The 22,793-nt window shown below is 40.7% G+C and overlaps 1 protein-coding gene across 6 annotated transcripts in view; it reads left to right on the top strand.

Moving 5' to 3' along the window:
- Nucleotides 1-764: 764 nt before the first annotated feature.
- AP (amyloid beta precursor protein) overlaps nt 765-22,793 on the top strand; it is a 291,200-nt gene continuing 269,171 nt past the window's right edge. For all 6 annotated transcript variants that reach the window (XM_011726341.3, XM_011726340.3, XM_011726339.3 and 3 more), the window contains exon 1: nt 765-969. In XM_011726341.3, coding sequence (XP_011724643.1) covers nt 913-969 — 57 coding nt within the window. In that variant the 5' untranslated portion in view covers nt 765-912. The remainder of the gene's footprint in view (nt 970-22,793) is intronic.

Raw genomic sequence — 22,793 nt, 5'->3', positions numbered from 1 at the left:
CCGCCCCCCGCAAAATCCACACTGACCGCCCCCTTGAACAAAACAAAACCAAAACAAACAAAAACATAAGAAAGAAACAAAACCCAAGCCCAGAACCCTCTGCTTTCAAGAAGAAGTAAATGGGTTGCCCGCTTTTTTGCCAGGTCCTGCGCCTTTCTCCTTTGGTTCGTTCTAAAGATAGAAATTCCAGGTTGCTCGTGGCTGCTTTTGACGTTGCGGGTTAAAAAATGAGGCTTTTGCTGTCTCAACAAGCAAAGAAAATCCTACTTCCTTTAAGCTTCACTCGTTCTCATTCTTTTCCAGAAACGCCTGCCCCACCTCTCCAAACCGAGAGAAAAAAACGAAATGCGGATAAAAACGCACCCTAGCAGCAGTCCTTTATACCACACCCCCGGGAGGCCTGCGGGGTCGGATGATTCAAGCTCACGGGGACGAGCGGGAGCGCTCCCGACTTTTCTAGAGCCCCAGCGTCCTAGGACTCACCTTTCCCTGATCCTGCACCGTCCCTCTCCTGGCCCCAGACTCTCCCTCCCACTGTTCCCGAAGCCCAGGTGGGCCGTCGGCCGGGGAGCTGAGGAGGGCGCGTGTGGTGCAGGCGGCGCCTAGGGCGCTGCACCTGTGGGCCCGGGGCGCGCGGGCCCCTCCCGGCGCGAGCGGGCGCAGCTCCCCGGCGGCGCCGCTAGGGGTCTCTCTCGAGTGCCGAGCGGGGTGGGCCGGATCAGCTGACTTGCCTGGCTCCGAGCCTCGCCGCCGCGCTCCTGCTCCGTCAGTTTCCTCGGCAGCGGTAGGCGAGAGCACTCGGAGCAGCGCGCGCGGGGGCCCCCGGAGACGGCGGCGGTGGCGCGGGCAGAGCAAGGACGCGGCGGATCCCACTCGCACAGCAGCGCACTCGGTGCCCCGCGCAGGGTCGCGATGCTGCCCGGTTTGGCACTGCTCCTGCTGGCCGCCTGGACGGCTCGGGCGCTGGAGGTGGGTGCCGCGCCTCGGAAGGCGGGGGGAGGCGGGCATGGCGGGGACCCAATCCCCCCAAAGACCTTAACGCAAGTCTTTAATGCAGAGAAGCCGAGGGTCCGTCAAGGGGACCCCTCTCCTCTCCGCCCCCGCTTGCGGACGTCCAGCGCATCCTCGCTTTCGGCCCAGCCCTGCCCCAGGGACGCGCGCTCCGGCCCGCGGAGAGGGAGCGGGAGAGGCGCTGGGCTCCCTGGTTCCGCGCCAGCCAGGGGCGAGAAGGGGAGGGGACGACCCTGAGCCCAGACCCCGACTCATTCCCTGCCTTGGAAGCGGGGTCCGGGGGAGGCGAGAGACATTCAGATGGGAGGAAGGGGGAAGGAGCACGTGGAAAAACCGAAAACGCAGCGTCCCTGAAGCCAGTCCTCTGCTCTTGAATCGTTGCCCTTTCCTTTCTCTTGGGCCCTGGGGAGGAGGAGGAGTCGGGACAGCCCGGGAAGCTAGGGGCCCCTCGCTTTTCCCTGCGTTCTCCGCCTCGTTTCACCTTCCCCTCTCACCCCCACCCCCCTTCCTTGTTCGAACCTCCTCTTTCGCGGCTGCTGGCGGCGGCCGCCTGGGTGCGACCCTAGCCCGAGCCGGCGCCGGGGTCGCGCACCGTCTTCCGCAGGCAAACTTTGTGCATTTCCGCGTCTCCCTTTTGTGTAAGTTGCGAGAAATGGGAGGGGTCGGAGAACCATAGCCTCCCCTCACCTTCGCCAAGCCTGGACGTCCCGGGAGTTTGCTGGCACCCTAAGCTTCTGCCTGAGAGGCAGAAGGTCCCCGGGAACAAAAGCCGCGACACCCCGCCCTCACCGGCCCGGGCGCTCTGGGCCGAGCCGCGTTAGTCTCGGTGCGCCACCGAGACTCCGGCCCGGCTCCCAGGCTGCGCGTCCGCCCTGGAGGGGGCAGAGACGCTGCCGGGGCCTCTGGCGGAGCCTTGGGGCCCCTCTGCTTCCCACCCTCGGATCACCTCTGAGGCTTAATTCCCTGCTGGGCTGTAAAGTCCTTGGCGGGGAGGAAATAAGGCGGAGAGTAGGGTGTGCGTCTGGAAAGGGCAGTGGCGGATGGTGGGGAGGCACGGGCTCTGTCCTGTGCATCCAAGGAGGCGTTTGTCTTACTAAGGCGCGGCCTGTTCCCTAACACCTCTGGGGACTCTGGGTTAGTTCCCCTGGGGGCACAGGATGCTGGGGAGGGTCCAAAGGGTCTTTTTTTTTAGGGTACAGATAAAAGGATTGAATTGAGTGAAGATTAAGACGGAGAAGATGGCGCCTCTGCAGTGCAGCAAAGAAAAGCTGTGTGGAGGCTGCAGCCTAGTGAAATCCACCCACCACTAGGTGTATAACAAGTCTTCCCCATTCATCCAACTCTCGAACATTCAGCTAACGCCTGTGCACAATGACTGTTTTTCTTTACATCTAAAGATGCTTAGAAGTTGTTTGCATGACAGTTGGGCCAGAGAAGGTTGTATTTCACTTCGGTTGGATTCCTGTTTGGCATCTTAACCATTTGCAACCTTCCCTCCCCGTGTTTTCCCCTCTTTTCTCCCAACCTCCTAGTAATTTTCCAAAAGAAAAAAAGCAATTTCCGGACAGATGTTTTCCTGAGGCTGTATAGACTATCACACCATTACAGTTTTTTAGTTCGTAATTTGCAAGGTCATTGAACTTTTTTCCCTTCTGATTTTTACCCACAAGTGGCTCAGGAATCACCTTAGGGCTAGTTAAGACAGGTTGTTTTAAGAGTTAAAGAATTTCGTTTTCCATGTTTTAAAAAAATGCTCTTAACTAAGAGAATTCAGATTTCTCTCATGACTTACATTTATTTGTAGAATTATTCCCGTTTTCCCGGTCGTAGTACAAATTAAAAACCGTATACTTAAGGAATTAAAAGCATATGATAACCTTATTTTTGAAGCTTTTGTCAAAACTTAAATATGTAACTGTTGAGCAATATTTCTGTATAAAAAGAGGAAGCGTGTAGGCAGATTCGAATTTAGTTTTTCGTCTGTTTAATTGCATTAATTTGCTCTTTCTGCCATCTTTTGGGAGCTTTTCACTAGCTATTGTTAACTCCTCTAAAGGGTGGAGGTGAGAGTCACATTATTCCATTTTGCAAAGTGTTGATAGAAGGGTAGGTAATTCAGTCTACTGAGGTTTGGGAGTGGTTTATCTGGCCCTCTCTGTGTCCACTGAAAAGATGTAATTACGAGTTGACTCTCTTTTATAGAGCTTAGAAAATAGGTCTGCTGCAGGTGGCTGTAAAAAAGAAATGAATAAGGGCAGTGATAATGGGGCCTTGGCTTGCAGGGGAAACATGGTTATTATCTGGGTGGATGATTTTGGCTGGTATGTTGATAGAGATGTGAGTTTAACCCTAATCTATATGATGTTTCACTACCCTAATATTTATTTATTTTTAAATCTAGCTTCCTCTTAAGTTTTATTTCCCTCTCTTGAGGGTGTAACCTAGTCACAATCATCTTACCTTTGTGGTAGTGCTAATTTATAGTTTATGGAAACCTACTGCTACTGACTAGTACCTCCCTAAAGGTAGAAGCCCACACACAGAATAGTAAAGCTCAGGTTTAATGGTGATCTGTAAGGAGTCATGGTTCTTGCTAATCGGTGAGAAACCATGATAACTGGCAGACTGCAGAAGCTTTTTCTCTTGTCACTGTGACCAGCAGAGGCTCCTGAACGACACTTGCAAGGCTATTAGTACTGCGGAGAAGTTGCTAAATGGAATAATACTGGTCCTGACTGAGGAAATGAAAAGGAACATGCAAGTTCTCAAGGTTAAATGAGGAATGACTGATTAAAAAAATTAAAAAAAAAAAAGTGATCAACTGAATATTGGCTTGAAGGAATGGGAGAGGTTATCTTTATGTTAAGTCTTGTTGCTAGAGGATCTCTATTTTATGTTACTGTTTTTTGCATACTAGAGTCTTCTACAGATATTTGTATGCATGTAGTCAGTCATTCTGGAAATAAGCATAGCTATTACTTGCCTTTCACGTGGCCACTAAACTATCATTGAGAAATGCATTAAATTCAGTAGAAATGTACGTTGTTTCTGCAAATTGTATTACCTTGAGAATCTTACGAAGCATCTTTCATTAATACATTTCTTTTAAAATCTCTATCAATCACAAATGTAAAGATCAACCTGTGCAGATGCTTTTTAAATGTAAAGCTTCCAGAATGTAAGGTGTAGTTTGACTGCATACCTTATTACCTCCCCTTCCCTCCTCCCTCCCCTTACTGCCAGGAAGTTTGCAGGGTAAATAAAACATGCACATGATAACAAAACAAAGTGGAATGTACTAAAATACCAAAAGGAAAATACAGATTAAGTATACTGAGTAAATATGTTACAGAGAAAACTTCCTGTATTTAAAAACTATAGGAATAATGGGATGAGATAATAGATAATCCTGGAGCATTTCCTGGTAGTAAATTTCCAGCCAGGTTTGTATCCCAAGTCTGGGGATTTGAGGTTAAGTTTTTGCATATACAATATGTGTTTACATTCCTCTCTGCCTCTCCCAGACAGACAGACACACACACATACACATCTGTCTGACTGTCTCTCTCTCTCTCTCACTTGAGTGACAGATGCTGGTGCAGGGTACTCCCAAGAGGAGTAGGGAATTCGAAATAAGGAGTTGAGAGGTCAAAGGTAAGGGGCTGAATGCAGGACCAGAGAGCTTCAGTAGCATCACAAAGTGATTCCCTGAGTGGCAACGAGGAGGATAGGGAAAAAATCATATTTTCTGTTTGTGTTTTTTGTCTGGTGGTTTTCAACCTCTCTCTGTTTCACTTGACTATGCTTGATTATGAAATCTTTTTTTTTCTTTGTTAATTTAAAGATCTCAACTGGCTTTGTTGTGATTCTACATTCAGGCAACACTATTCCATAAAATAGTATAAATGTTCCCATGAGTTCAACAGAGGGGATCGGCTTTGTAGACAGAAAAGGGCTGAAGAAAACAGAAACAGAAAAATCTTTTCCTTTTCATCGTGAGAGCTCAGATGCAAATGTATGGAGTGGGGATGGACGGGAAATGCTGTCACCCCGTGGGTCTCACAGCCGGCAGCCGGTGTACAGATACACCCTCATGAGTGGGTGGGGGAAGACAGAAGGTGGCAGGGGAAGGAATGAGCACACCCGAGAATGAGTAGCAAGTTTAATCAATAAAAATACGTCTTTCTTTTTTTTATTGTTGTATAAGAAGAAAAGCAGACAGAACTCAAACCCTGAAGCTGGTTTGGCAAGTGAAAACTTAGTAAAGGGGGAAATGTTACGTAACTATTTCTTCAGTTTAGTGTGGATAGCTTAAGAAATAACCGTTACTGTGAGGACACTGGCATTTTTCTTGGAAGAAAAGTTTGGCACATTTTCCTCTTTAATCTTGGTTAATAGATACGCTTGACCGGTACCTCTTTAGAAGTAGAAATCTAGCATAGACTGGAGTACAATGATTGCTCTAGGAATAAATTCACATATTTAAATTTAACAGCCTGGATATGTTCATCCATTAATAACTTCATGAAAAAGGGATGCTGAATAGATTAGATAGTGGACTATTCAAAGAGGGCCACATGAAGTCTCAGGTTCACATGCATTAAATCTGCTGAAATAGAAACCTAAGATATTTTATTTAGGTTTATTTTGTGTGGCTGCATGTTGAAGAAACATGCAATGCAGAATTAGCTTGAACCTTGCGAGAGTGATAGTGTCTCACCAAAGAAGATAGTTAAAATGGGGAAGATGAGAGGTTTTTAAAAAATCTCACCTCTGTAGAAAGAACCAGAGTTATTCTCAATTTATAATGTTGATTTTGATGCCAGGCATGATGTTAGGCCGATAACACTGAGTCATTGAGTGTTCTCAGGTGTGTAGAGAAGGTGGCACTGCACACTAATCAAGAGTTTGGACCAGGGCAGGAACGCATGGGTATACATTCTGTCTTTGTCTCTTTTGAGCTAGTGTCCATGGGCAAGTTTCTGTGCCTCAGTTTTTTCCTTTGTAAAATGGGATGAGTATTTCTAGTTATTGAGGATCAAATTAATATCTATGTTAAATGCTTGAAACGGTGTGTGAGTTAATATGTATGTAACCTGATGGCATAGCATAAGCACTGTGTGTTAGTTACTGCTAGTATGTATGGTGATGATGATGATGTACAATGAGTATATGTAAGTTTCCCGCATAGTTGAAAGTTAAAAATCTATATGATGTTTCACTTACTGACAAATTAATTTACTTATTGGCCAATTAAGACTATTGCAGGAAATTGGCAGATCGTTGTCTATGAGTTTGATCTAAATTTAAAAAGCACATGGTGTCTCAGATACAATTTTTAGAATACATGTTATAAAATTTCATTTATTAAATATGTATTGTGCATTTTGATTGGTTTTTTGAAAAATGAAAATAATTCATGCTCATTGAAAAATTTAAAACAGTACAGAAATGTGCAAAAAGCATAAGCATTTTTTACACAAATGGGAAAGACCTAGTTTTTTTTTTTCTTTTTTTCCACATAACATGGATGTAGACCATTTTAATTTTTTATTTTTATTTTTTTTTTGAGGCAGAATCTCGCTGTGTCACTCAGGCTGGAGTGCAGTGGCACAATCTCGGCTCACTGCAATCTCCGCCTCCCTGGTTCAAGTGATACTCCTGCCTCAGCCTCCTGAGTTGCTGGGATTACAGGCCCTCACCATCATGCCGAGCTAATTTTTGTATTTTTTTAAGTAGGGATGGGGCTTCACCATGTTGGCCAGGCTGATCTCAAACTCCTGACCTCAAGTGATCCGCCCACCTCGGCCTCCCAGAGACCTATTTTTGATGTTGTACACACTGACAGCTTGCCACAGATCTCTAATATTGAGCAAGATTATACACTGGCTTGATTATTAACTGTTAGTTGGCTATCAGCTATTTGCAAGGAACTGTGAACAAGCTTGGTTTAGTTTTTAGCAGAATCTTTGCTAGCAAAATGAATGAACAGGCTTTGCCAATCGGTAGAAATGGAAGATATCAAATGCCAGCAAAAGAATTTTGGTCCTACTATGGATCCTTGAAGTTATGTTCACCCAAGGACAGGGAAACCAAAAAGCAGATTGCTTGAGAATGCTGCATTTCTCTAAGAAGTCAGTTTCAAAATAAAATGAATTTGTATAATCAGCCATGTTATGGCTGTTACATCTTTAAAACTTCATAGTGATCTGCTGTTTAATTGAAATTATATATGTATTTTTAAAATCAGCATATGTTGCTCATAAAATAAAAGGTTTTTAGCTTCAAAAGCAGGCTAAGGATATTTGAAAGCTTTGAGTGAGGAAACTGGTGATACTGAGGTTAAATTATGATTAACACAGTGAAAAATCAAGAAGCAGAGTCCCAAAGAATTTACACGGGTTTTTGTTAACCAGCTCACGTAATTCTAATTGTCCTGTCCAACCAAAGACAAGAAGACAAGAAATGGGTTCAAGTATGAGAATGTGTAATGACAGAAGCCATATTTGTAATAAACATCCTGTTTAAAATAGATACAGTGAGGAGTGAATAAGATGGTTTCAGAAGCGGGAGTGGAGGGTCCATGAGCAGGGATGAGGAATAAATAGGACAAACATTTTGGAAAAGGGAAAAGATGAATAAGCCTGTTTTGTAACTGAATGGATCCTGATGAGTGAAGTGCAGATTCCTTAAGGTCTTATTAATGATGGACCCAAAACAGTGTTTGAATCTCCTAATTTCCAGATGGTTCCTCTCTTCTTTTCTTCACAAATTCAGAAGCTTTTCTTATGAGAAATTGATTCAACAAGAATAATTGTCATTCTTTTGTTTTTTGGTGATTTTTTTTTTTCTTGAAACCGAGTCTCACTGTGTCACCCAGGCTGGAGTGCAGTGGCGTGATCTTGGCTCACTGCAACTTCTGCCTCCCGGGCTCAGGCAATTCTTGTGCCTCAGCCTCCCGAATAGCTGGGTTTACAGGCATGTGCCACCACGCCCGGCTAATTTTTGTATTTTTTTAGGAGAGACAGGGTTTCACCACATTGGCCAGGGTGGTCTTGAACTCCTGACTTCAAGTGATCCACCCACCTAGGCCTCCGAAAGTGCTGGGATAACAGGAGTGAGCCACTGCACCTGGCCAATTTTTTGGTGATTTTGATAGGAATTTTTTTTTTTTTTGCCTGATTCTTTTTTTGAGAGAATCTAATAATTTGTCTCTTATCTAATAATTTGGCTTTCATTAGCTTCTGGAAAGCCACATACTATCTTCATTGAAAAATGTAAGGCATCCTGGATGATAGAGACTGATAAATTACTTTTCAACCATAAAGGATACTTATGAGAGTAAGAGATCTGTTGCATAAAGAAAAGTCATTTGTATTAAGTGAAGAAATGCATCATTACTCTTGTTGCTTTGCTAAATTTCAAACCTTTAATGACTAATAAATTTTGACCCCATGGAGATATTTTACAGAAGAAAAGTGAGAGGTTTAATCCTACCGTTGAGATAGACACGTGTTTTAGACCTGCTCCTCACCTCAAGTTACTACAAACTCATTTGTTTAGTTTTTCCTTGTCTGTGTGTGCGTGTTACTTCACAGTAAAATTAGTGAGGCAACATAAATTTTATTTTTAAGAGAAAGTAAAGAAAATGGCATTATCCATTAAAGGCTGATTCATCTTAAAAAAAAAGGACTTGTTACATCTACTCCTACTATTGGATGAATTTTCAAAAGCACAATGATATTGTATTTGGTTTTGTTTGTTTGTTTTCGGGACAAGGCCTTACTCTGTCACGTAGGCTGAAGTGCAGTGGTGTCATCTGTAGCTGTGGCCTCCTGGGCTCAAGCCATCTTTCTGCCCCAGCTTCCAGAGTAGCTGGGACACTACAGGCACCTGCCACCACACCTAATTTCTTAAATGTTTTGTAGAGATGGGGTCCCCACTATGTTGCCCAGGCTGATTTTGAACTCCTGGGCTCAAGCGATCCTCCTGCCTCAGCCTTCCAAAGAGATAAATTACAGATGTGAGCTATGGTGCCTGGCCAACGTTGTTTTTATAAATATCATTACTCAGTTATTTTGTTTATAATTGAGTTGATAGGCTCATAGAATAAAGATGGATAAGCACTCTTTCTTAACCATATTTATTGATTTTTTTCATCTTTTAAAAAATCCTCATCTACTTCAAAGATTAAGCCTTTAAAACTGATGCAAAGTTTTTGAAGTCTTAGCTTAAGTCTTCAGAGACTAACATTAAAACCCATCATATGAAAAGTCATATGTAATAGCAAATATTCTCCATCCTGATGCTCTCAATTGCTGCTTATGGTTTAACACAAATATAATTTTGTCATTACAGTAAATTAGTTTGAGGATATAACTGACGAGTACCTAAGAAACTCCCATAGAAATGTGAAAATATGCAGACTAATTATTCTAAGAATAATTAATCATAGATATTACATATTAAATTGATTAGTAATTTAAAATTAAACCCAAATTTCTTTAGAAATTAGCTTATTTTTATACACAAAGAAACCTAGATTCTTAGGGGTACAACCAAGAAAGGTTCACTCCTTCATTTCACAAATATTTTCAAGGTCCTTGTCCCCAAGCGGGTAGACAGAATTAAAAGGAGGAAGGAAGTGACTTGGGAAAAATTAAGTTGGATAAGGAATATAAGAGAATGCTACGCAGAAGGATGTGTGTTGTGAATGTGATTGTTACTGTAGTATTGTCAAAGTTCTCTGACCATTTCACTACGTGAAGGTAAACTTAGGTATCTGGGGGCAGGAACTATATATTTACTGTAATGTAAAAGAATAATTGTAGACAGGAGATCTACTTTGGGTGATTAAATGTTGCAAACAAGTGGTGGGGGAGAGAAGTTAGTATTGATTGTGATCACACACTTTTCTATACAGTAATTTGTTTGATCACTCATGATAATGCCTTACATTTTGTATGTACTAAATAACATCATTGAGTGCTCTAGAAATTCTATGTTGGGGTGATAAAGAATTACGTTCAGATTAAAGATTCGAACAGCTGTGGGACCTTCTCTTATGTTTAAGAAATTGTGAACAAGCATAGAAAGAAGATTAAAGCCTTTTAAATAAGATGCATTTTTTTTCAGCCTCTTTTTGGAACATTTTATTGTGAAAAAGTTTCATAAATACTGTCAATAACTTCATCATGTTCAGTCATTTGCAACTGTATTTCAGAAATTCAGTTGGCCTGCAAAAAAAATGCCTCATTCTTGAAATATTTCATCCATGCCCTGATTGATTGGGACACTTTCAATAGAGGGTGCCTAGAAATAATTTTGTGTGAAGAAGATAGTAGAGTCTAGAAAGAAAATGTGTATTGGAATTAAATTGAGTGGCACCAAAATGAAAATTTTCCTGTCATTGTCTTTTTTTTGGCTCCTTTTCTGGCCATTTTACAGCTAGTGTTTAGTGTTATGAGGATCAAAATTGGCCCTTTAAAAAAATATAGTGAATTCTATTACCTCTGTTATCTAGAAGAATTGTATTTTTCAATTTGAAGGGCTTGAAGCCAGTACCACTATCTACCATTAACTTGACAGGCATTGAAAATCTAATTGAGGTCATTATGATTAGCCTTGTATCTTGCTAGTGTTTTCTCAATCTTATTTTGAATGTTTTGTGTCAAGTGTTAAATCCTCTTATACCACAGAATCCCGAAAATTTAAATCCGACAAAAGTAAACCGAATATAAAAATTCTGTGGTTGTCCGTTCTTGGCTAACCCATAGGGTGTTTGAATGCAAAGGCAGCTTACAGCACTGCTGCTAGTTAAATTGTGGAGGGTTTCACTTTTAAGAGTACATCTGAGACAAAATTGCAATTTTGGAATCACTCTTTCCTGCTTGTTCAGTGAAATAGGAGAGGGGGGAATTCCTGAGGGAAGCTGGGAGATTTCCAGGTGATGATAGAGCAGCCATGTGAGTATTTGGCTGAAACAGAGTAGAAGCAAAGGCTGTTGGACAGAGGTGGCCTTAACACTGAGTATCAATCAGCATGGCCATTAGAACTGTCCAGGACAAACATAATGAATGTTGTGGTGGCAGAGAGGTTATACTTAAATGAACAAAATAGGAGGCTGACTTTCCCTCTTTCTTGGTAGTTCCTTTCTTTGTATTTGCTATTTGGATATTTCACTTCACTTTTGTGAGCTAGACTCAAAGGTTAAATTTATGTCATTGTGAATATTCTGGGTCATATTGTAGGGACACAGATGGGAAGCATCCCTTCAGTTTATTGGGAATATTTCTTATGTGCATGTATTTTCAATTGTATTTATTGATTTAATGAATAGCCGATGAGATGAGAAAAAAATATTAGTGTCTTTTCGTTGCACAGAAAAAGACATGGGATGCATTCTTCGAGTTTATCATCACATGTGAAGTTATTCAGATTTACAAAGCAGTCTGACATGTTAACCTCACTGCTTGTTTGCTCGTTTCTATCAGAGGTTGGATACAAAGCCAGGCCAAGCCCATGATTCTTCTGCCAGCAGATGAGAGAGAAGGTTTAATGCAGAATGTTTCACTGAGTATTTGGATTGTGCATTCACCTGTTATGTCTCTACTGCAAGTTTTCTCAGGGCATTTGTGATTGACTTCTGTGATGTTGACACTGATTTGGAGTTAAGATGTTTTAAAAAGTATTAATTCATGGCCTGGCACAGTGGCTCATGCCTGTAATTCTAGCACTTTGGGAGGCAGATACGTGTGGATCACAAGGTCAGGAGATTGAGACCATCCAGGCTAACATGGTGAAACCCCCTCTCCACTAAAAATACAACGAATTAGCCAGGCGTGGTAGCAGGCGCCGGTAGTCCCAGCTACTCGGAAGGCTGAGGCAGGAGAATGGCGTGAACCCGGGAGGTGGAGCTTGCAGTGAGCCGAGATCATGCCACTGCACTCCAGCCTGGGCGACAGAGCGAGACTCCGTCTCAAAAAAAAAAAAAAAAAAATTTTTTTTTTTTACTATCTCACTGTTTCTCTTACTTTGAATTTTTGAAATTGTCATTCATTTTATGGACATATCCTGCGAGGATTCTGTGTTTCATTTATGACAGGAGATCTAGAATCTGGGTGGAGCTGTGAGTAAATGAAAAGGTAGCTCAGTCTGTGCCTTGAGGAATTCCGCAGTCCAGTGGGAGAAGAAAGAGGCGGAGAAATAATTAGGTGCAGTGTGCCAAAGGCTATAACAGAGGAGGTACAGAGTCTTCCCAGAGAAGGCAGGCAGCATTTTTGAACTAGGTTTTAAGGATGCGTGAAGGTGAACTGGGGTGTGGAGGGCTTCCCAGACAGAAAAAACAGCGAGGGTGTAGAGTTTCAAAGGAGGAAGCCCAGGGGCAAATAAGTGAGAGAGACAGTGGGAGATTATACATTTTGGATGCCCTTAATGAGTTTGAACTTCATTTTCTTAGCAATGGAGTACTTCTAAATGTTTGTAAAATGGGGACGAGGCATTGATGACCATGGTTCAGTTAGGTTTGTAGAAGTCCTTTTCAATGTCTGCTTAATCTCATGGGCTGGTTAGTGACACCTCGACGCAAGGGAGCGTGTAAATGTGCTCTGTTAGCTGGGAGCACTGCCATCAGAAATAACATTTCTGGCTCTCTTCTTAAGGATAAAGGACAGGTAGGATATTGGGTGACAACTGGCATTCTGGGATGTAGAAGAAATACAGTACCATAAAGGGATAGAGGAACATGGGTAGACTTAACATTCTGAACCAAAACAAAGATTCTCCATGAGCGATTAGAGTAGGCTTTTGGGATTTGCTTACCTTCCCTTATCTGCTAGTCAGCCACACAGGAAGCACATCTTTGTGGGCTGATAGAGGAGGAGGTAGGAAATGCTTTCTCATTTTTATGGTAGAAACATCCAAGAGCTGAGCTTTCATTCTGGCTGAGGGAACTCAAGATGGTTCAGACTTGCATTCCTGGGAAAGCCTTCCAACCAGAGTGATGGAACAAAGGGATAATTTCTGTGGCCCTGTGTGGATAGCAGTGGCAGTCAGCTTACTCTCCCTGTTGGTTAACTATCTTTCGTTTGATCTAGAGACTTCCTCAAAGCAATTTTGTTGTGCTTGTTCTTTGAAAGCAACAGCAGACAAAACAAGCTTTGAGGTTTTTAGAAAAGAGCTTGATACTGAGCACCTCTTTTGAGCTAGATCTGTCTGTCATGCTGAACCTCTTTTCTGTAGCTACATAGCTTTTCAGATCTGTTTATGCTTGCTGGTGTTATTGAAACAGAATGGGAAGATCTATGAAAAAAGGAACATGGATCTTAATAAATTTATGTCAGTAAGAATGGGACTGCCATTTTAAAATTTATTTTAATTCCTTACCTATTTTCTTGTTCATTTCAATTATTCTAGAAGTGATGAAATGAATATATATGTCACAGAAAGTATGTGATAAAATCAAGATGTGGGGAAAACTTGTAGTTCTGAGTAGGCCTGATAGAATCATCATTGTTAGGGAGTATTTGGAGGTTTTGTATTAGGGATTTTGTCTTCACTTAAATATTTAATTGAAATATGTTCCAATAGTTTGACGTATTACAGTATCTGTCTTAAAGAAATGTCTAAAATATGATTCCTCAGAAGCTGCTCTTGGTTTTGTTTTCTGCTGTTGGTTTTATTTTGTAACATTTCATTTTGATCTCGCAGTTTTAAGAGTAATCAAAAAGGCCGGGCGTGGTGGCTCACACCTGTAATCCCAGCACTTCGGGAGACTGAGGTGGGTGGATCACTTGAGGTCAGGAGTTCAAGGCCAGTCTGGCCAACATGGTGAAACCCCGTCTCTACAAAAAATACAAAAATCAGCCGAACGTGGTGGTGCATGCCTGTAGTCTCAGTTACTTAGGAGGTTGAGACAGGAGAATCGCTTGAACCCAGGAGGCAGAGGTTGCAGTAAGCTGAGATCATACCACTGCATTCCAGCCTGGGCAACAGAGCCAGACTCTGTCTCCAAAAAAAGAGTAATCAAAAAGTTAGATTATTTAAATCTTGGCATGTCTTCTTTAAAAAATGTTAAACTGTCAGGAAAATTATCATTTCTGAATACCACCTTCAGAAAAACACATGAAAATTTGTGCATGTGTCAAATAGTTGATTTATGAAAATTAGAGTAGTTATCAGATGTGTTTGAATGTATATTTCTGTCATATTACATTGGTCATATTTTAAAATTATACTTTTTTTCACCCATGAAGCCCATGTAGTAAGTTTGAAAATTTTCTTTAATTATATTAGAATTTGAAAATTAAATAAATCTCCTTTAATTCATGCATAATTTTCTAATAGTCATATAGTTTGTATTATATAATTTGAGAAACTTGGTTCTAAAAAATAGTCTGCCAGAGAATGTATATTTCTGAATTCTGTTCTGCTTTCATATATCTGAAAATATTTGAGCTATCATAACTGGCTATGCTTCAAACCCAGTCTGAAATGGGTGGCCTTTGCTGGCTTTGGATTGCAGAGCTGGGGGCTGTTGCTTGCTGTATCTGATTTAAAATAGTCAGTAGTTGATTTTGCAGGCAGTTAGATGTATACCTTTGCATAAAATCATTGAACAGAAAAACTTGGCACTGCAAGTGTATGGTGTGAGAAAAGAGAACTTGAGTACTCACTCTCATCTCACCTGAATCTTATTAATATTTTATTTATTCATATTTGTTGTATTTTTAAGTAAATAAGCTCTCTAGAAACTATCTCTACTTCTTTGATCATTTAAAATACATTAAACAAACTAATAGCGATTGCAAAAATTGGTTGCAATGTTCCTAGTTAGATATCGATGAAGTAAAAATGTGGTCTATTCATATGAGTTCATTTTAGTTATTCCTACTAATATCAGATGTGTTTTAAAAAATGGGAGTATAATCTTTTATGAAGTAAGATATTACTTTATATATTCAATTCTTAGAAAACAAAATAGGCTACAAGTGCCTGCATAAAGGCACATCCACTTAGGATTATTGTTAAGGCCTACATGATAATTAGGATTCATTCATAGCGTAAATGAAGTGATATCAATTTTTTTTTTTTTTTTTGAGACTGAGTCTCGCACTGTCGCCCAGCCTGGAGGGCAGTGACGCGGTCTTGGCTCACTGCAAGCTCCGCCTTCTGGGTTCATGCCATTTTCCTGCCTCAGCCTCCTGAGTAGCTGGGGCTACAGGCGCCTGCCACCACGCCTGGATAATTTTTTTTGTATTTTTAGTAGAGATGGGGTTTCACCGTGTTAGCCAGGATGGTCTCGATCTCCTAACCTCGTGATCCGCCCGCCTAGGCCTCCCAAAGTGCTGGAATTACAGGCATGAGCCACCGCGCCCGGCCAGATATCAGTTATTTTTAGACCCAATGATATTTGCTGTCGACTTATTGTTGGTGCACAAAATAAGAAAACAAAAGCATGGTTTTAAAACAGCCCTTTATACATTTAATATGGAAATGGTAACCTCCAGGTCTGTATTCCATACAGGTTCCTGGGCTCCTTTCATCTGCGAATTCCTCTGGGCTTCATGCATGCCCAGGTCTGAATTTAAAGCAGAATTATCCAATAGAGGTATAATGGGACCATTAGATCTAATTTAAAGTTTTCAGGTAGCCACATAAAAAAATAAGCAGATGAAATTAATTTTAGTATGTCACTAAATTCAAAATGTTATTTCAACAGGTGGTCAATATAAAAGCTATTTATGAAATACATTATTTTTTCATATTATGTCTTCAAAATTTTCACATTTCACATATTTATTTTTTATTTTATTATTATTATTATTTTTGAAACAGAGTCTCACTCAGTCGGTCGCCTAGGTTAGAGTGCAGTGGCACCAGCTTGGCTCACTGCAACCTCCACCTCCCGGGTTCAAGCAATTTTCCTCCCTCAGCCTCCTGAGTAGCTGGGATTACAGGCGTTCACCATCACACCCAGCTAATTTTTTTTTTTTTAATTTTTGGTAGAGATGAGATTTCACCATGCTGGCCAGGCTGGTCTTGAACTCCTGACCTCAAGTGACCTGCTCGCTTTGGCCTCCCAAAGTGCTGGGATTACAGTTGTGAGCCACCGCGCCTGGTCACATATTTCACATATTTTAACTCATACCAGCTGCATGTCAAGTACTTAGTAGCCACAAATGGCTAGTGGCTACTGTATTGGACAGTGCAGCTCTAGGAGCGTCTGCTCAACCTGCAACTGTCTAGGAAGAGAATCATAGTTTCTGGAACAGGTAGACCTCCTTTTTAAGCTTCTCCACTTTACAGATAAAGAAAGTAGTATCTGGAGATGTTGAGTTGTTTAAAATCACCCACATTTTAAGAATCAAGAGCCCAATGCATGTTCTCTAACTTCTAGTCTCTTTCTTCATCACTTTTTCTGCTCCATGTTGCTGCATCCCATTTAATTACTAAGGTACTAATGTTAGGTTGTTGCTATCAGTTAAATATTAAGCCAGGAGCTTTAAGACAATCTGGCCCACTTGAAGGCATGGCCTGATTTGGACAAAACTTTTGGGGTAGGATGAATAGCATTACCAGGCATATCTACAACCTCTCTGTGGACTAGTATTATTCATAGATCAGTTCATCTTTTTCTGTTGTGAGCGCTGTTGGAATAGGAATGGGGGAACCTTTTGGAACCCAAGGTATGTGATCCTGAACCCTGAAATGTCAGATGCTCCCTAAAAGGAACGGGGGAGATAGACATGCCATTACCTTACACATTTTATTGTCTGTATGGGTATGTAAACATGTACATATTATAAGGAATTGCACTTCATTTCTGGGCTTCTGGAAACATCGGTATTAAGATTTCATTTACCTCCCCTTGTTTTGGAAGTCTTCTTGTGTGTGTACTGCCCATAGTTCCTACCCAGTAACACTTAAATTATGATAGATACTTTTTGACAACTTAAGCCTAGTGCATTCCTGGCACGTAAAATAGTTATTTTCAGAATGTAAGCAAATGTAGAAAGCTTACTGCCTGACATGGAGGGTTGGAGAAGTGGGATTGGTGTTCTTTTGTTGTAAACTCATTTTTGTGAAATATTTGTTTTACAATGTGAAGCATGCATGATGGATGAACTTTTAGAATTGAAAGTTATTTTTCATTTCATTCCTGAAATATTTACCAGCATGGATGTTGACTGAGTGCTTTGAAGAGAGTTTGCTTAGTCATATAACTTAGGTTTAATGATTTTAGATTTAATTAAACTTGAAGTTTTCCTGTTTGATCCTCAGGACTTCTCATCTGTGGCAAGGCTTTACTCACAAAGAACATGTCAACTTTGAAGTGAGGCATGCCCTGTGTTTCTTTATATTCAGATGAAAATGACTGAAGTTTGCCAATGCTGTGTCTGGGACAATGCTTAGAGGATTCATGGCTTGGATGGTGACTGTCGCCTGTAGTCCCAAAACTTTGAGAGTCTGAGGTCGGAGGATTGCTTGAGGTCAGGAGTTAGAGATAAGCCTGGGCAACATAAGGAGATCCCATCTCTATATTTTTTAAAAAATTAAAACAACAACAACAAGGTACAGGAGTATCTGCATTTCCTTAGGCAGCTATCTTATACACCTTTAAACTTATAAAAAATCCACCATTTTTAAAACAGTGTTTTATGTTCTTTTCTTAGTAAATATAAACAATAGGAACTGAGGTTTAGGGCTTAAAAATTTTGAGAGAATATTTTTTATTTCAGTAGCTTTTGGGGTACAAGTGGTTTTTTGTTACTTGGTTGAATTACATCGTGGTGAATTCTGAGATTTTAGTACACTCAAGTAGGGTACCTGGTACCTAATATAGTTTTTTTAATCCCTAGCCCCTCCTACCACCCTCCCCCTTGTGAGTGTCTGAAGTCCATTATATCCCTCTGTATGCCTTTGCTTATTCCTAGCTTAACTCCCACTTCTAAGTGAGAACACATGATTTTTGGTTTTCTAATTCCTGAATTACTTTACTTAGGATAATGGCCTCCAGCTCTATCCAAGTTGTTGCAAAAGACATAATTTTGTTCCTTGCAATGGCTGAGTAGTATTCTGTGGTATGTATTTGCCACATCTTCTTTATCCTCTCATTAGTCGATGGGCACTTACGTTGGTTCTGCATCTTTGCGTTTGTGAATTGTGGTCCTATAAACATATGTGTGCAAGTGTCTTTTTCATACAATGACTTCTTTCCCTCTGGGTAAATACCCAGTAGTAAGATTTTTAGATCAAATGGTAGATCTACTTTTAACTCTTTAAGAAATCTCCACAATGTTTTCCATAGAGGTGGTACTGGTTTACATTGTGAGAGAATAATTTTTTTTAAAACTATGTTTAAGCTAGATTTTGAATTGGGAAAGAATTACATTCATTATAGGAAGCTTTTGAAAAATATATTTAAAAATACATGAAAATATGCATAATCCTACCACCCACAAATGTCTGTATTATGATGTCATTTTCTAAACCAGTTTTGAGATTGTGCTATAGATTATATTTTATATCCTACATTTTATTTCTTAACGTTAAGTCTCATACTATTTTAAGTTCTTTGTACATGTAATGTTTATTGGATGGGTAAATCTGTTTAGGGAAACTGCAGCTATGTAGTTGTGGACTTGTGCTTTTTTATTTGGCATTTCTAGCCTGAACACAGGCTGGAAGTAGTGACATAGAGAGGGATTGTTTGCCAAATATCAGGTAATATTTTAATTATTTATTATTTATTTTAAAGCTCTAAATCAGGAGTCCTCAACCCCTGGGCATGGACTGGTACCAGTCTGTGGTGTGTTAGGAACTTTGCTGCACAGCAGGAGGTGAGCAATGGGTGAGTGAGCGTTACTGCCTGAGCTCCGCCTCTTGTCACATCAGCAGGGCATTAGATGCTCATAGGAGGGCAAACCCTATTGTGAACTACATGTGAGAGAGCTGGGTTACACACTCCTTATTAGAATCTAATACCTGATGATCTGAGGTGGAGCAGTTTTATCCCGGAACCAAACCACAAAATTGTCTTCCATGAAACCATTCCCTGGTGCCAGAAAGGTTGGGGACCACTGCTGTCAATGGCTGCTCTCAAGTAGTGTGACACATGGTGGTCTTTAACATAAAAAAAAAAAAAGTAATGAACGTACACATACAGATTAGCAAAAGTAAGGAAAAGCTGATCTAGTAGTTCAAACAAGCAATCCTCTTATTTAATGGTTCTGTGATTGCTTGTGTAGGCAGAAACTTAAATGTAAGTTGCTGCATTTGACAGGCAAATGTAGCTGGGGCTGGAATGTAGGTATCAGTGAAATTGTGATTTCAGTTTACTGGAGCCATTCAGTGGGAGCATGAAGTGGGTTACATGATTACACAGATATAAATAAAGCATCCTCCTTCCCACTTCACTGCTGTTAAAGTCTCTCCTGATGTTATGTGGTGGAAAAACAAGTCAAAAACATTAATTCTGTCAAGTTTCCAAAGATAGAAGAATCTTTGACCACAAAAGAGACAGTATTTATCTCCAAATTTAACAACATGTGATGAAATGCTGCTGTTGTATAAGCTTGTGTGAGGTTGTGGAGTCCATTCAGCCAGACACATGTAATTTTTGTTATTAACTTGCTGTTTCTGCAGTCAGTCGGCCAGGTTTATATTATTATACTTCACTATAGGTTTTTGGAGCAAGGACAGTGTTGTTTATTGTTTACTTTAAAAAAGAAATATAGTACTGTAACTAAATAATGAATAAATGTTGGTACTGTTGAAAACTAATAAAAACAAACTCTTATACTATCAATACCACAGAAATTCCAATTGTAAGAAAATATTGATCTAATATGGAAATTCATTCATTTATTCAGTGCATTAATTGAACACCAACACTATGCCAAGCATTGAGACACAACTATGAAAGAGGCCGGCTTCCCGATCTCACAGAGCTTATACTTTGTTGAGTGGGGTGGAGAGCAAATCTATGTATGTACATATGTATGTATGTATGTATGTCAATCAATATATTCTGTGCCACTTGGTGGTCAGTGCTCCAAAGAAAAATTAAGCCAGTGAGGAGCTGGATAGAGACACAGTCTGGAAGGGTATGAAGGGGGGATCAGAATATGCTACCCCAAAATATGCCATTTTGGCGTAAGTACTAATTTGAGCTGAAGACAATTGAGAAATAGCAGACACAGGACAAGCTTAACCCTTTCTATAAAAATGTTGCTGTGTGAAGGTATCCTCCCTCCCCTCTCCATCCCTGGAGAGACCACTAGAGGTGGCACCATCGTCTGCAGAAACAAAACTTACTGAAATAACCCTTACCTTCTATTAGTTTCCCCCATATATTTACCTTCCCACACTTCGTCTGGAAGTCCTAACCCCCCTCTCCTTTGTCTTGTGACTTTTCCACAGTTTATTGCTCTTTGTTAAGATGGTACGTAGACTCTCAGACCTAACTGCTTCTTTTGGGTTTTTGCTTTTCTATGGTACTTCCTCCTCTCCACTCCCTCATGTAAAAATATTAACATTAAATAAAATTTATGTGTAAATAAAATTTATGTGTTTTTTTCCCCTGCGAACCTGTCTTGTCAGTTTAATTGGCAAGGCCTCAGGTGCTGAACTTGACAGGGTAGAGAAAAAAGTTTTTTTCCCTTTTCTACAAGTATTAAAGCTGGAGAGAACACAGTGTAAAGACTGTGAGGTGGGAGCATGCTGGGGTGTTGGAAGAAGCACATGAGCTTACAAACATTCCATCAGTTGTGTGTATGTAATTTTTCTGTGACGATTCCCACTGATTGATCATTTATAAAAACCAGTGGTGAGGGTCTTCCATACTCAGTTTACTCCTTTCTTGGAAAAGAATGCACATTTTAATCAAGAGGATTTCAGGAAAGACATTCTGTACTCCAAACATCTAAAAGATCTTTGACAGTATATAGCAATTCTTCTTTTCTTGTGTATTTTAAAATTGAAGACAGGGAGAATTACTATTTTATGCTTAGTTCAGATTTGGTGGTGGTTTTGTTTTTTGGTTCCAGTGGAAAGAAGTTGCATTAGTCACCTGGCAGTCAACCATGCCATATTGTTTGTGGTTTATTAGTGTGGAATAAACAACTGTATTTCTGGCATATGTAAAAATAGTTTTTTGAGAGGCTTCCTTGGTCGTGGCAGTAATAATACTAATTACCAGGTACTGTATATAGCTCATTCTATGAACTAGGCCTTGTTGAAAAGTGCTTTCACTTAATTTTTTCTTAACGGCAGCCTGTGAGGTATCTACTGTTATCCCCAGCTGGGAGGGACCTGGCCAGTGGACTGGATTTAAACTGTGTCTTCATTGTCTGTACTCTTAACTAGTTATCTTCACTGCCTCTAGCAAAATAGATCAATGAGTTGAGCCAGTGTTTCCTGTTAGCCTCCTGAGTAAGCAAGCCTTGGAATGCAATTGGTTGGTAAGATACTAAAGTAATCAGGCCCTCAGTTCCTGGCTGCCAGCCTGTTTCACCCTCTTCTCCAGGAAGTTCTGAGTGCTGATATCTCTACTTGGTGTCTTCTCTGTCCCTCCCAATTCCATTATTTCCCTTTTTCTTAATCCCAAGTAAAGGAAGTTCTGAGTGTGGATGTTGGAGTCATTCAGACCTTGGATCTGAGTCACAACTCTTTCAATTTACTAGAAATATGACTGCAAGAAAATGATCTAAGCTTCCCTAAACCAATTTCCACATCTATAAAGTATCTGTAAATAGATTGGTTAGGAGAAAAATTGAATTAAATTGAATAAGGTATAAAGCACAGAACGTGGCCAGGAGTAGGCCCTGGATGAATGAGGGAAAAATTGTTCTGATTTTTATTTTTGAGTCTCTTTGTAACATCTGTTGGGCCCTTCAGAACAGTCCTTAAAGTTCATATCAGCCACCCTTTATGCCCCCTGGGGCTAGGCCAGGGAAGAGGCCCAGTTGCCTGTGACACTGCTTAGTTTCACATTTCACTGAGTGTAATACATGGAAGGCTTGAGCATCTTAACATTTCATTGGTAACATTTTTGATGCCTGAAAAAAGAATAACTTATTTGTAACTGCATACATTTTGTTTGCGGTCAGGTTGTTAGAATCGGAAATGAGCCTCATTTCCTTGAGTTTTGTCCCTCCCCATCTGACCTTCTTCTCAGTGAACCCTGAAGAAAAAACACTAGCAAAGGAATCTCAAAAATGTTAGTCCGGGACACAGCTCTCCGTCTACTCTCCGCCCTAGTCCTGCCCCTCCTTGTGTTTTCAGCGGTGACCAGGCACTGGTGGCAGCCTTGGCTGCTTGGATCAGTTGGAGATAGCTGCAACATGCCTGCCTGCTAGCTTTGAAAAATCTCTTCCAACCTCACTGAAATAATTGTTTACCACATATCAGAGGGGACTGGGAAGCGGGTCATTGAGAGATCTTTTTGAAGGGGTTTGTGGCTTCTCCACTCGCAGAGGCTTCTTGAAGTGGTGGGTAATGTTCATACCTCGGGGAGAATCAATATCCGTCTCCTAAGACCTGCTCATACGTAGCTCTAAGCATTAGAGGTGCACTTTTGTTTATATTTTATCAGTGCATTTTTCTACCTGTGTCATTTGGACATTAGTTTCCGGAGAAAATCACTGTGTACCTTTGGTGGTTTCACATGACTCTTAAATTTCATTAATTCACAAAATCTGAATTGAATGGAATAGTCTGTTTTGGTTTTTTTTTTTTTTTTTTGGTGAGGGGTGGGGAGGGATTGGATTTTTCAGTCCTTC

Source organism: Macaca nemestrina, chromosome 4, assembly GCF_043159975.1.
Source record: "Macaca nemestrina isolate mMacNem1 chromosome 4, mMacNem.hap1, whole genome shotgun sequence".
Taxonomy (NCBI): domain Eukaryota; kingdom Metazoa; phylum Chordata; class Mammalia; order Primates; family Cercopithecidae; genus Macaca; species Macaca nemestrina.
The sequence above is the reverse complement of the archived record's forward strand: the minus strand, read 5'-3'. Positions and strand labels throughout refer to the sequence as shown.